Below are 15,211 nucleotides of genomic sequence, written 5' to 3'. Positions count from 1 at the left end.
GTAACATCTGTTACATTTGGAAACAGAAGAACATTAAGGTGCTCGTGGTGTAGTGGTTATCACATCCGTCTAACACGCAGAAGGTCCCAGGTTCGATCTCTTGCAGGTACAGTTTTCGCCAGCCTGGTTGGTTGGTCGAATGGTTAGCGTATCCGCTCTTCAGCCAAAAAGCTATGGGTTCAGATCCTGCCGTGGGCATGGATGTTTGTGATTGTCTGTGAAAATAGTAGTGGTGATGGCACTGGTGGATGAGTGGTAGAGACAGAGATTTGTAGAGTAAGTGTCCTCCCTCGATGAGTCCTTGGACTTCCTGGAGGTGTCAGGTAATAATAATAATAATAACATGCATTCTACAGCTGCTCTCTTGTCTTGCATAGCTAGAACAGATTATGTAACGTGTTGGGCATTCCATTACAACTGAACAGGTTATTTTTTTGCAGTACCCACCATCTGTCAGCAATGGGAAGAGAATTTTGATTTTTATAATTCTTCTTCTTCAACCTTCTGGTTCTGTCCGCTGCTGGACAAAGGTCTCCCCCATGATTTTCCAGATCACTCGGCTTTCTGCCTCTCCCATCCATCTCTCCTGCAATTTGTTCCAGTTCATTGCTCCACCTTCTTCTCGGTCTTCCTCTTTGTCTTGCTCCATTCATTGGTCTCCACTCTGTTGTTTTTCTAGTCCATCTCTCGTCACTGCATCTGGCAATATGGCCAGCCCATCTCCACTTAGCCTGTTTAATGTATTTTACAATATCCATAACATCTGTTTGAGATCTTATCCAGATATTTGTCTTCCTACCTCTTAATATTATTTTTAGCATACTTCTTTCCATGCGATGTTGTGTTGTTCTCAGCTTTTTGTTTAGGGCTTCTGTTAAAGTCCATGTTTCTCCTCCATATGTCAGGACAGGAAGTATGCACTGGTCAAAAGCTTTCCTGTTTAGACTCATAGGGATGTCACTTCTGAATATGTCTCTCATTTTCCCATAAGCCATCCATCCAAGGTGAATTCTTCATTTAATCTCTTTTCTTTGGCACTCCTCAAAGGATAACAATTGGCCCAAATATACATATGAAGTAACTTGTTCTATTTCATGGTTTTCAACTTTGATAGTTCTATGGTTTATGTATTTATTCATTATTATTTTTGTTTTTTCTCTATTTATTTTTAATCCAATTTCTCTGTAGGGTTCATTTGGCTGATTTAGCCTTTCTTCCAGATTTTCAAGTTTATCTACTATCAGGACAATATCTGCAAATTTCAGATGATGCAGCCTTTCTCCATTTATGTTTATTCCTTTTGTTTCCCAATCAAGGCTTCTAAAGACTTCCTCTAGTGCAGCTGTAAATAATTTGGGAGATATGGTGTCACCTTGTTGGATGCCTTTTTGTATTGGGAACTTTTCACTGTTTTTATATAATTTAATTACAGAAGTTGCATTATTGAAAATATGTTTTAGTGTTTCAATATATGGTTTCTCAGTTCCCTGGGTTTCAAGTGCTTTTAGTGTTGCAGATCTTTCAACTGAATCAAATGCTTTTTCATAGTCTATATAGGCCAGACATAAGGGTTTATTGTATTCAATTGATTTTTCAATGAGCTGTCTTAATGTGTGAATATGGTCCAAAGTATTGTAATTCTTCCTAAATCCAGCTTGTTCACAGGATTGCATTCCCTCTAGTTTAGATTTTATTCTATTATTTATAATTTTTGTGAAACCTTTATATATGGTGGGGAGTAGGCTTATAGGTCTGTAGTTTTTAATTTCTTCCTTATTGCCCTTTTTAAAAATTAATATTAGAAGTGAATTGTTCCAATTTTTTGGAATTTTTCTCTGTTTTAGGCATTTATTGAAGAGTTTACTCAACTGTTTGATGACAGGGTTTCCTCCTAGTTTTAAGAAGTCTACCATAATTCCATCTTCTCCTGGGGCCTTTCCATTCTTCATTTCCCACAGTGCCATTTTCACTTCACCTTGTAAGATCTCAGGGGCATCATGTTCTTCCTCACTCAAGTTATCCATAGATGATTCTTGGATGTCCCAGTCTTTGTCTTCATAGAGTTCAGTATAAAATTACTGAATTCTTTTGATTATTGCATCTCTATTTTTTATCAGTTCACCACTTTTTCTTACAGCAGCTATTTCCTTTGTTCCAACTGATAATGTTCATCTTAGGACCTTCATATTACTATTGTTTCTTTAATTTTCCTAGTATTATACGATCTAAATTCATGTTTCATCCTTTTACATATTGTTTTACAAATTTCCGTATATTCTATTTTATTGGTGTCATTCAAATCTCTTCTTTTCTTCATCAGATCTAAGGTTTTCTGTCTTAGTTTTTCCTCTCCTTGGTGCCTTTTTACACCTCCTATTTCTAGTGCACAATTCAAGATAGATTTTGTTAATATTTCATTAGCATCATCAATGGTAGTAGCTGTGTTTAACTTTTTTTAGCTCATTTTTGAGTGATTCTCTATAACAGCTTTTATTGATTTTTATAATTACTGAATTAAAATACCATTTATTAAGAAATATGGATTTGAAAACCAGCAATATGGCATACAAATGCTTTATAATATTATATTGTGGAAATTTTATTGTTCACTCAGATGATTTTTGTATTTAGAAGGAAGCATTCTAGGAGATATCAAATTTTTGGTTAAGTCATGTAGTTAAATAAAATTTACTCAACTGGTATCCTCCCAATAGAATGGAAAAAAGCAATTGTGATTCCTATCTTTAAGAAAGGTAATAGAGATGGCCCTAAAAACTATAGAGGTATCAGTATACTAAATTCCTGTTACAAAATATATAGCAGAATCTTAAATAACAAACTAATGAAATATTCCGAAAACTTTATTCTAGACGTACAGAATGGATTTAGAAAAGGATGATCATGTATAGCCCCAGCCTTTTGCCTAAAATTAATAATAGAGAAAAGAAGAGAATATAATTTAGAAACACATACTGCATTTATTGACTTTGAAAAAGCATTCGACAAAGTTAAAAGAAACATATTATTTAACATATTAAAAGAAAGACAAATACCAAATAATATCCTAAAAGTTATCACAAGTATATATGAAAATAATCAAATACAAATAAGATTAAATCACGAGCTATCATATACAAGAGAGATAAACCAAGGGGTCCGACAGGGATGTCCCCTCTCAGCAACTCTTTTTAATATCTACTTAAATGAAATAATAATAAAATGGAGTAAAAATTTACATCAAGGAATTAAACTTTCACCTACAGTTAACTTAAACACTCTCCTCTTTGCAGACGACCAAATAATAATTACAAATTCTGAAGATAACTTACAGAAAGCTATTTTAAATCTAAATGAGATATCCAAAGATTATGATATGATAATATCAATGGAAAAATCAAAAACTATGGCCTTTAAAGGACAAGATCCAGCAAGAACTAAAATAGTAATAGATAACAAGATCTTAGAACAGGTGAATTCATTTAACTACCTAGGATGTATGATCACATATGAAAATGAAAAAGATATAAACATAAAAATTGCAAAATATTTAAAAATAACAGGTGTAATTAACTCTATATTTAAACCAAACCTAGTTCAAAAACAAACCAGGCTAAAAGTATACAATACATTAGCCTTACCAGTCTTAATGTATGGAAGCAAAATCTGGACAATAAAACAAAAAGACAAACAAAGATTAACAACAGCAGAAATGAAGTTTATGAGAAAAACTGCAAAGTATACCCCCTATTTGATCACAAAAGAAACGAAGATATTATGAAAGAATTAAACCAAGAACCAGTAATAGAAAAAATAAAAAAATATAAACATAAATGGATGGAACACGTTCAAAGAATGAAAACAGAAAGATTACCAAAACAAGCCTTAAAGTACAAGCCATTAGGAAAAAGAAAACCAGGATGTCCTCTTAAACAATGACTTCTAAGGCCAGAACAGGCCATGCTAGGCTTAAATCCTTGATACGTATGATGATGTAGACCACCAGCATAATACAATATTTACCAGGAGGAGATAAAATTCTGTCTATTTTTGCTGTGAGAGGTTTTTAAATGGTTCCATCCTCTTAATTTAATGTGGTCTTATGGTTAATCACAGGGATGACTGGAGAGCAATCCCAGGCAGAGAAGGTCAATTCACGGTGGCTAACTCAGATAAGGCTAACCACCTGGGTATCAGTCATCTTTGTGCTTTAGTTTCAATTGGTGTTTTGGTTGTTCATCTGCATGAGATTAGTGAAAAAGGTAAACTGATAGCCACAGCTCTTTTATATAAAAGAGCTGAGGTTTTTTTTTTTTTTCTATCTCTCATACTATCCATCTGTCTTGTCTTTCTCCTAATACTATCAGGCTTTCTTGCACCCCCTCTACCAACAGTCCTTCCCCATAATGCTATGCATTATGGGGAAGGACTGTTGGTAGGGTATGTGCCTTGCATTATGGGATACTAATTGCAACTGAAGTGAAGTCATTAGCCTCTATACACAAGTAGCCCTGTCATGAAGTTACTTCACATGCAAACTTTATTTGCTTACACTTAGATAAAGGATTAAACAAGAATATAATTTCTTGGAAAGTTTAATTCCATCCTAAAATAATTAGTCTACTATCCATAGAGCAGAAAATATATTGCACTTTATTATAACATTTGCTTTCATTTTCATTCTTGCTTTATGTAATAGTCCAAATATTGTATGTTCACCTTGAAGACAAAAAGAGATAATCATCTTGAAATATAACTGTTCTCATATTACTAATTTATTTTTCCCTTAGACAATTTTATATGCATAGTCTATTCATAATTTGATAATATTACTAACCTTAAGAGCATTAAGAAAAGCAGTAAATATGTTAATTTGAACAGCTTCTTGACGTGTAGCTTTAGTGTGACGAATGCATTCAGAAAAGTGTTCAAGCATCTGGAGACGATGTTTAAATGCAACATGTGGAAAGACTAAGCCATACAACACCACAGACATATCAATAACTGATACTCCTAATGGAAGGGGACCAGGAACAGCTTCTCCCTAAAATAGCAAATATTTAACTAGTTAGTTAATTATACAAACCACATTTTAAAATTATGTATAGATTATATTCAGAATTATTTTATTCATATTAGGAAAAAAATTCATTACGTAATATTCCTCTAGTATAGCCTTTTTCTCAAAAGTATAATACTAAAAAATTATTCCAATATTTGAGTACTATTTTAGTCAATCTGAATTCAATGAGTTGCACTGAGAATCTTATATTGCCATTAGAGGCATTTTCATGTCACAGTAACAAATATCTCTATCCATTTCTAATCGATTATTAATTTTTGTCTCTGATGATTTATCTAGAACTAATAATAATCACTAAGTTTATCAATGAAAACTGCAATTCCTTAAAAAAAAAAAAAAAAAAAAACAAGTCTGAAAACCAAAACATTCAAAAACTTGAACATGTTTAAGTAGTTGTAATGGATAAATTATTTCCATGATAAAAACCAGTAAGCCTAATAAGCCAAAGAATAAAAACAAAAGAGATATTCTAATCTTACTGAGTTGCAAAATTTCTATATGTCTGGATCTGTCCGATGTCAAATATATAGTGAGTTAATATGACATCCTTATTTCCTAATATACAACCTAAGGCTCTAAATAGAAGATACGCCTACACGCACCATTCTTTCTTCTGCATTTTCTAGTTTTGTAGGTTAAAGCTTGTATCATTTATCAGTAAAAAGAAGTAGCTGTATAATGTTCATAAGCATTCATTTTTCGTGGAATTCGTAAAGAAAAGACTTCCCATGTCCTTTATTATTGGTTATACAGTTATTTAAACAATTCTTGGCAAAATTGAAGTTATTTTTTATTTAATATTAATAATTCCCTATTGCTGGCTTAATTTTCATCAATAGAGATTGAATCCTTTAGAATGCCTGTTTGTACAATTTGGAGCAGAACAACCTCCCATTTCGCTATAAAGTCGAAAAAATCAAGAGCTCGAACGAGGTGCCACTCTGGGGCCAATATGGCAGAAAGTAGGCGTACCTTCTTTAGAGCCTTAATCCAACCTGTTCAAACTCAAATATAACATCAAAATATATTTAGAATTTTCTGAACATGAGGTTTGTATTGCTCCTATTGGTTCTATAGAAGAATATATAGTAAACTTAAAATTGTATTGTGCACTCCTAGGTAATCTTCCTTATGGCCAACTACCAAATACACATGAATAAGGCATAGGACAGCAGATCTACTTTCAGAAATTGTAGGTACACTGAATAACCTAGTTACTTCCTCTGTTTAGAGGAAGTATACACAGTCTAGCCATAAATGCTATTACAACTTCTGCACATCCCCATGCTGCCCACAAAATTAAATGAGCTCAGTTTCATTATAGTGGTGCTGTGTACAGCCAACATTCATGTGTTTCTGAGTAGAGAGAGAGAGTTGTCTAACTGTATGGGTTAATATGCAGCAGGGAGATTATGAGAACCATGTAGCTGTACTAGCACTTCACAAGATTGGAATGCAGCCGCCTGTTATTTTCAACAGGCTAAAAACACTCAGGATGAGAAGGATGTTTGTGTATCGGAATATTATCTATTATAACAATACAGAAGATGTATCTGACCACCAAAGAAGAGGTCTATTACACTGCATTAGGATGTAACAGCTTGTGTGAGCTGTGAAGGTACACTACCTCTGCTGTAATCCTATGAGAACACAAAAAGTGATGTCATAGTAGATGAATGTTTAGCAGGGAACAATGTCATGTGTACTAACTGACCTGGGGATGAGAGCCTATCATTGTTTTACTGGCTACTTTCTAACACCATAACACAGGGTTATAAAATCAAAGCCATTTCTCCAGTGGTATGAGAACAACAGGCAGAGATATCGTCTTCACAGATGAGAAAATTTTCATCAATGAATAAACCACCAAAATGACTGGGTATATGCCTCGGATGGTCTCACAGCACATGCCATAGTACTCAGGATACAGAGGTCATCACCCTGCATCAGTGATGGTTTGGTGGGGATAGTGTATCAAGGGGGGAGGGGGGTTGCATTTTTGTGAGAAAGGGATCGAAACATCCACCAAAGTGTATCAGCCACTAGAGGGCTACATGGTGTGTAGTGTTTGTGGATAGCTCCTGAACAGATAAGTGATATTTTGAGTAATAACTGATGAATTTGCATAGTATTGTTTACTTTTAGTATTTTAGCGTGTCTGGGTGATTTCTGTGTGTTTTTTTGAGTATTTTAATAAATAATATTAATTTTAATAAATAATCGTATCTATCAATTTATTAAAATATTAATAATATTTTAATAAATTGATAGATACGATTAACTATGCACATGGCTCCCATAAAGAGGAATACAAAGACGGCATCCAGGTCACCATATTTGTCTATAAAAATTTTATCTTAAAGGATTTGATTCAGTGTACCGTTTGCGAAATGTATGCATTGAGGAGAGTGGTTGGAGTCTGGTTAAACAACGATAGCGGAGTGAATTTGTGCAAAAAGTGTAAAGAATGTGAGGATTTAAAGAGTGTTTCAGGTCATGTGAGTGACATCGTTGTTGAAAGTGAGAATCTAGATAACAGTGATATGCGAGGTATGAATGGTGATATTTGTGAGGTAGTACCTGATAGCTGTGAGAGTGGTGTTGAAAGTGAGAATGAAGGTAAACATACAGAACAAATGAATGAATCATCGGAGAATAAAAATGATGACACTGACGCAATGAGTGAGATCGCGCCATTACACGGAGTGATACATAGGGCAAATTGGCAGCTGAAGCACTGGCAAAAATGTTTACCAAGCGTACCGACTAATAATCAGCAAAAGTATGATAGAAAAAATAAGGGTATGATAGTGAGTGAAAAACAAAATGAAAGAGCGAGTGTTGTATGGAGATTCCTTCGTAAGAGGTGTGTTAGTTGAGAGTTTAACAAAATCGTACCAACCTGGTGCGAACATTAAGAGTGTAAGCGAGTCAATTAGAATGCAAAAGCAGTGGGTGCAAGAATTGATAGTGGTAGCAGGTACAAATGATTTGAAAGGAAACAAAATGGCTATGAGTGAGGATGTGAAGGAATTGCTTGAGGTAGCAAAAGAGAAGAGTGAGAGAGTTAGGATGGCGAGTATAGAAGGAGGGCCATAATTGCTAATGACTTTATGCGTGAAATATGCAGGATGAGTGGTTTTAAATTTGTGGATGTGTGGAACGAGTTCAATGGGCGAAAGGATTTATATAAAATGGATAGTATTTGAATGGATTTGGTATATGGAGACTTGAAAAGGTGTTGTCGAATGTAGTGGAAATGAATGTACAGAATCAGGAAAACTAGAGTTATTAAGGGGGGGGGGAGTAGATATGCAGAATTTAGGGTGACAGATGAGTATGTGAATGTGTGTAATATGCCCAAGTGAGTAGGAAAGACCACGAATCAGAATGGGATATTTAGTATAAGGCATGAAAATAGGGATGGGACAAATCAGATTCTGCAAATCATGTATACTAATGCCAGAAGTATTAGGAACAAGAAGGAAGAATTTTTTGCCTTGGTTGGCACTTCCAGACCACAGGTTATTGGCATTAGTGAAACATGGCTGACAGAAGATGACACAGCTAGTGGGATTGAATGTGAGGGGTTTGGTGTGTTCAGGAGTGACAGGGAGAATAAAATGGGGAAGGAGTGTTATTAATGATAGCTGATGAGCTATAGCCAAGGAGAATAGAAGTGGAACTGCTGGATAGAGAAACGAGCACATCCGAGGCTATTTGGTGTGAGATTGAAACTAGCAGAACAAAATAGACAGTCGGGAGCTGATATAGACCAGGTGATGGAATAGATGGTGGAGATAGTATGCATAAACAATTTGATGAAATGAGCGGAAGGAGGGTAATTATTATGGGGGATTTCAACTATGGTAACATTGATTGGAAGGAGAAGAGGACACATGGGAGGAAGGAATTGGATTTTATGCAGTTATTAAAGGATAACTATCTGCGACAGCATGCAATGGAAAATACTAGGGATCAGAGAGTGCTTGACCTAGTAATTGCATCTAAGAATTTGGCTGTAATGAATATGACCACGTTGCCACTAATTGGTGAGAGGGATCACTGAGTCTTGACTTGGGAGGTGGCTCAAGGTGTGGAATTTACAATTAAGACAGGGTACATGTGGAATTATCGGGCTGGTAAGTATCACAAGCTTAGGAGTTTGATTGGTTCACTGCCATGGCATGTACAACTGCAAAGGCTAGAAGTTGATAGTGCATGGGAGGTGGTTAAGAAGTGTTTGCATGAAGCAATGGCTGACTGTATACCTAGAGTCCGAATAATAAATCAAGTAAGGGTTAAATGGATGAATAACACCATTAAGCTTGAGCTAGCTAAATAAAAGTCATGGGAGGACTTTGGCAAGAATACAGAAAATAAATATCAAGAAGGTGGCAAAATATTCTGGAGGTTGTTGAAGAAACTTAGGAATGGAGGAAAGAGTGCTGTAAAAGGAGTTAGAGATGATAAAGGTGACATGAAAACGGGAGAAAAAGATATCCTTGAAGTATGGAGTAATTACTTTGAAAAACTGCTAAATGAAACAAGCAGTGATGACAGCACAGTGATAAAAAACACTGACCAGGCATGCAGTCAGGAATACATATCCATACTCGAAGTAGAAAAAGCCATCAAAGGCTTGAAATGTGGAAAGGCAGCAGGAGTAGATGATATTCGACCAGAAATGCTGAAGTATGGTGGTATAAAAGTCTTACAGTGGCCTGCACTACATAGTTCAGAAAGCCTGGACAGAGGGATGAATTCCCGATGATTGGAGTAGAGCTCTCATAGTACCCATATATAAAAAGGGAAATAAAACTGAATGTGAGAATTACAGAGGTATTTCCCTACTGAGTGTTCCTGGCAAAATCTATGCAAGTATACTTGAAAAACGGTTGAGAAAAATTGTGGAAGAAAAGCTTGGTGAAGAACAAGCTGGATTCAGGCCAAATAGAGGCTGTCAGGATCAGATCTTCACTTTACGACAAACAGTCGAGAAAGCATGGGAATATAACAAAGATCTGTATTTAAGTTTTGTCGATTTGGAAAAGGCATATGACAAGGTGCCAAGAGAGAAGCTATTCAATACGCTGCAGTTATATGGTGTCAATGCGGCATTATATCAAGCAATACTTAGTCTTTATTTGAGTTGTAAGTCACCAGTTAGGATTGAAGGAAGTACAGGAAGAAGGTTTAATGTTCAATCTGGTGTGAGACAAGGATGTACATTATCCTCTCTGTTATTCATTATCTATATGGATCACATTATGAAGAAAAGTGGTATTAAATATGATATCAAAATTGGAGATGTTAATGTCAGCTCTTTGCTTTATGCAGACGATGTTATACTTTTAAATAAATCCGCTACAAGTCTGCAAGATTCTCTGACTAAATTGAATAGCTGTTGTAATAGGTATGGTATGAAGGTCAGCAATAAAAAGACAAAGACAATGAAAATAGCAGAATCATTGAAAATGTCAATTGTGTTGTGAATGGAAAACCTGTGGAACAAGTAAAACATTTCAGCTACTTAGGCACGATTTTTACTGAAGATGGTAAATTAAATATAGAAATAGACAACAGAATCAGCAAAGCTGGTATGGTGAGAAGTCAATTGAATAAATTCATATGGAATAAGAGAGAAATTAGTCGGAACACTAAATTAGCTGTATACAAGACAGTGTTCAAACCAGTTTTAACTTATTGATCTGAGAGCTGGGTCAGAAGTAAAACACTTGACCAAAGACTAGAGACCGCAGATATGAGAGTTCTGAGAAAGATTAGAGGAGTGAACAGATGGCATCAATGGCAATATCATATTAAAAATGAGGATATTAGGAAAGAACTTGACATTGTCAGCATCCAGGAATGCATTAGCAGAGCTAATCTCAGGTGGTATGGTCACTTAAATAGAATGGGAGAGGAAAGATTAGCAAAACAAGTGTTCTCTGCCAGGTTGGCAGGAAAACAACCCAGAGGAAGACCAAGATATAGGTGGATTGATACGGTACAAAGTGCCTTAGACGATAGAAATATAAGATCTGATAATGTTGGAGTCTTGACAAGTAACAGACTGATTTGGAGGAAAATTGTAGATAGGAAGTTAGTAATGATGTAATTTTTTCATGTAGTACTGTCATAATATCCTGTACACCCCTTGAGGGTACATGGCAGGAATTTGATGATGATGAGCTTGAGCTGCAAAAAAAGAAACAACTATGGAGAGAATTTAAGGAGAAAGGTGACCGGCAGGCACATGAACGATATAAAGCGCAGGCCAGAAGGGTAACTAGTGTGGCAAGAAAAGCAAAAAAGGATTATGAAAGAACATTGGCCATGCAGGCTAAAGAGAATCCCAAACAGTTTTTTTGATATGTTGCAAAGTAAAAGAAAAAATGTATACGGCAGAATGATTTTAAAGAATGACGATGGTAGGGAGGTAACTGAATCAGTTGATATAGTGGATAGTGAGCGAGTACTTTGCAAGAGTATATCATTCAGGGGGTGATATTGCAGAAATGAATGAACCAATAAATTATATGGGAATTGTGGTGAATGAAGTGGAGGTGAGTAGTCTATTGCAAAACCTCTATGTCGATACATCTGTGGGATTGGATGGTATACCAGCACGGGTATTACGTGAAGTGGCTAAAGAATTGTCAGTACCCTTGACCATTTTGTTTAATTTGAGTCTCGAGTCTCGGTTAGTCCTGAGGGGGTGGAAAGAGGGGAAAATAGTTCTGCTGCATAAAGGAGGTTCCAAGACTGCTGTTGTAAATTACCGAACAATTAGCATATCAGGAATTGTTGTCAAGGTCTTGGAGAAACTAGTCAAGAGAAGAATACAGGATTGGATAGATGAAAATGGGATACTGTATCGGGGACAGCATGATTTTGTGAAGGGTAGGTCATGCCTCAGTAACTTACTCACATATTATAACACAGTGACGGCTGAACTGGATAAGGGTGATGGGTTTACAGTGATTCTACTGGACCTTGCTAAGGCCTTTGACAGGATACCACATGGAATTCTAATCAGTAAATTGCCGCATATGGGGATGGATATAGGGTTGGTGAGATGGATAGGAGGGTGGTTGACGGAGAGATATCAGAGAGTGGTTTATTCAGGAGTAGAGCCCACAAGACGGCCTGTGACTAGTGGTTGCCACAAGGATCTGTTCTTGAACCACTGCTGTTTAATTTGTTCATTAATGATATAGGAAAGGATCTGAGAGGAACAGTTCATTTGTTTGCGGATGATGCAAAGTTGGGTAAGGCAATAGTGAATGCTGATGATGTTAAAATTTTGCAAGATGATTTGGATAGATTGGAGGTCTGGGCTAAGGAGAATGGATGTCAATTTAATGTGCCAAAATGTAAGGTTATACATTTTGGAGTGAAAAGATTAGCAGCAGTATATCACAATGGTGGAACCATACTCCAGGAGATTGATGAGGCCAGGGATTTAAGAGTATTGGTGGATAGGGAGTTCAAGTTTAGGGGGCACATCGCAAAAGTGGCTAAATCAGCTCATCAAATCACTTGGCTTCTGAAAAATACTTTAACAAGCAGAGACAAATAAGTTATAGTTCCTCTGTATCGAGCCTTGATAAGACCCCATCTAGACTACTGTGCCCAGATACGGGCACCAGGATTTCTTCTTGATGTGGAGAGGATCCAGAGACGAGTGACCAAGATGATAGCTGGTCTGTGGAATGAACCTTATGAGAACATGTTGAAGATTTGTGGGTTGCAGAAATTGGTTGATGGGCGGAAAAGGGGTGATATGATTGAGACGTTCAAATTACTGAAGGGTTTCTATAAGATTAATCCAGAAGATATTTTTGAGAATAGGACTGGTGGTGGGAGGACTAGGGTCCATACATGGAAGCTGGGCAAGAATGTGGTTAGCAGGGGGTGTTAGAGCTAGGTTTTTTACTTGGAGAGTGGTGAATGAGTGGCATAAGCTGCCAGAGTCTGTTGTGGGTGCTATGACCATGAATGAGTTCAAGGCGAGGTATGATAGATACTGTGTGAATGTCGAACAGTTGTTCTTAACATGATGTTAGGGCCTCCCTCGATGAATCTGTCGACTCCTTGGAGTTGCCCAAAATAATAATAATAATAATAAAAGACACCGTGCTGGAATCTGTAGTACAGTACCTGAACCACACCTTGTTTCAAAGTAGGCAGTAAACCTTTGAACAGATCTCAGCCCCTGCACACAAGGTGAGTACTACACAACAGTGGTTGGAGACGATATCACGATATGATTGGCTGTCTGGAAATTCTTATTTAAATCTGTTAAATTTCAAATTGTAGTCAAAGCTTGAGAGAGAAGCCTGCAGGAAATGACACCTCAGCATCGCCACCCTGAAGGTGGATTTGGAATGTGCAGTGGCAACGTTTCCATTTGATACTGTGCAAGCTACCATCAAGTGGTATGTATGTGCTAAAGGCTATTAATGATTTACTGATTAAAAGATTAAAAATTTATATGCTGTCCAAGTTGTAACAGTATTTATGACTATATATATATATATATATATATATATATATATATACACACGAGATGTGGCTATTAAAAAACGAGACAGGGTGCGCTGTGAATCGTGTACTCGTAGCAGTGGGATGCGCTTGCACCACGAATGACCCTAAAGGTTCTAGAAGCAGTTCAGATAAGCATTGTTTGCTGTCGCTCGTAGTTAGCCTGTAGGCAATTATAAAAGACACACGTGTGAAGTTGCTTTGCTGGAATAATGCCTAACATTAAACTCGAGCACAGCATTAATCTCAAATTCCTTGAAGATCATATCACATGTGAACAGATGTGAATTTTTCCAGTACAATCCAGAAACAAAGAGACAATCGATGCACTGGAAAACTCCGTCACTGAGAATGAAAAAAGCAAGAATGAGCAAGTCAAAACTGAAGGCAATGCTGATCATTTTTTATTTTTCAATGGCATGGTAATGGTTGAATAGACACCAGAGGGTCAGACAGTTAACTAACATTATTACCTTGAAGTTCTGGCCAAGCTGATAGAGCAAGTGAGGAAGAAGAGAACCAATCTGTGGAAGAACAATGCTAGGATTCGCCATCAGGACAACGCTCCAGCCCACAGTGCACTGTCTGTAAAGTAGTATCTGGGTAATAAGAAGATCCCAGCATTGGACCATCCACCTTACTCGCTGGACTTAACTCCATGCGACTTTTACCTTTTTCCAAAGTCGAAATCCACATTGAAGGGCACCATTTCCAGTCAGTGGATGAGGTAAAGGAGAAAATGGCAGCATTACATAAGCAGATAACACCTGATGACTTGCAGCACTGCTTCCAACAATGGAAAATTGATATGAAACGGTGTATAGATAGTGGAGGGGAGTATACTGAAGGTGATAACAATTAAGCTGTACAAGTATAATAATAAACCACATTTTTGTAACCAGTCTCGCCACACCTTGTTTGTGTATATATATATAAACAAAGTAAAGCAGAAAAATACTGTATAATTATAAAAGTTGACTATGGAAGATAGGTGCTTGAGGGTCAAAGATGTATAATTGAGAGGAGACCTCCACATAGTCTTTAAAGGAATGCCGAAGAACCGACCATGGCTTCTGACCTAATGTCCAGTCCTAACCTTTTCGTGGTGCACCTGACTTCGTATCAATCTGGATACTGAACGAACAAGGATGGCTGGCAATTTGGGATTTAGCCGACCAAATTGTATTCTTATTGGCTTAAGCAAAATAGAAAATGTTGGTACAATATGACAAATTTTCATGCCGGCTGGAGTGTCGCCCAGTTAAACAAGGCCCCCGTTGTTTTCGCCATGGACCTAGGGCAAACAGCAAAAAGTCAGATACTGGAACAAAGCTGAAAACACACTCCAACTCAATATCACCAGAGTTAAAGATTGGTACTACTAACATATGGATCTAGCTGAGTAATTAGATAAGAACCAGATAGACATAATACGGATGACTCAAACAAAAAAGACAAAAACTGGCGAGATCTTTCTGAGCAATAAATACAAAATGTTATATTCTGGCAATGACAATTGAGGAAAAGAAGGAGTAGCCATAGTATTCAACACTAAATACAAGGATAATCTTCTCGAATGCC

General features: G+C 36.6%; 1 protein-coding gene across 4 annotated transcripts in view; it reads right to left on the bottom strand.

Moving 5' to 3' along the window:
* Positions 1 to 15,211, bottom strand: part of LOC150095098 (HEAT repeat-containing protein 5B) — a 665,516-nt gene that overhangs the window by 351,193 nt on the left and 299,112 nt on the right. For all 4 annotated transcript variants that reach the window (XM_090410861.1, XM_090410863.1, XM_090410862.1 and 1 more), the window contains one exon: positions 4,835 to 5,041. In XM_090410861.1, coding sequence (XP_090266987.1) covers positions 4,835 to 5,041 — 207 coding nt within the window. The remainder of the gene's footprint in view (positions 1 to 4,834; positions 5,042 to 15,211) is intronic.

Source organism: Typopeltis vanoorti, chromosome 21 (assembly GCF_054136105.1).
Source record: "Typopeltis vanoorti isolate ZY-2024b chromosome 21, IOZ_Tvanoo_1.0, whole genome shotgun sequence".
Lineage (NCBI taxonomy): Eukaryota > Metazoa > Arthropoda > Arachnida > Uropygi > Thelyphonidae > Typopeltis > Typopeltis vanoorti.
This window is presented reverse-complemented; position numbering and strand designations above follow the sequence as displayed.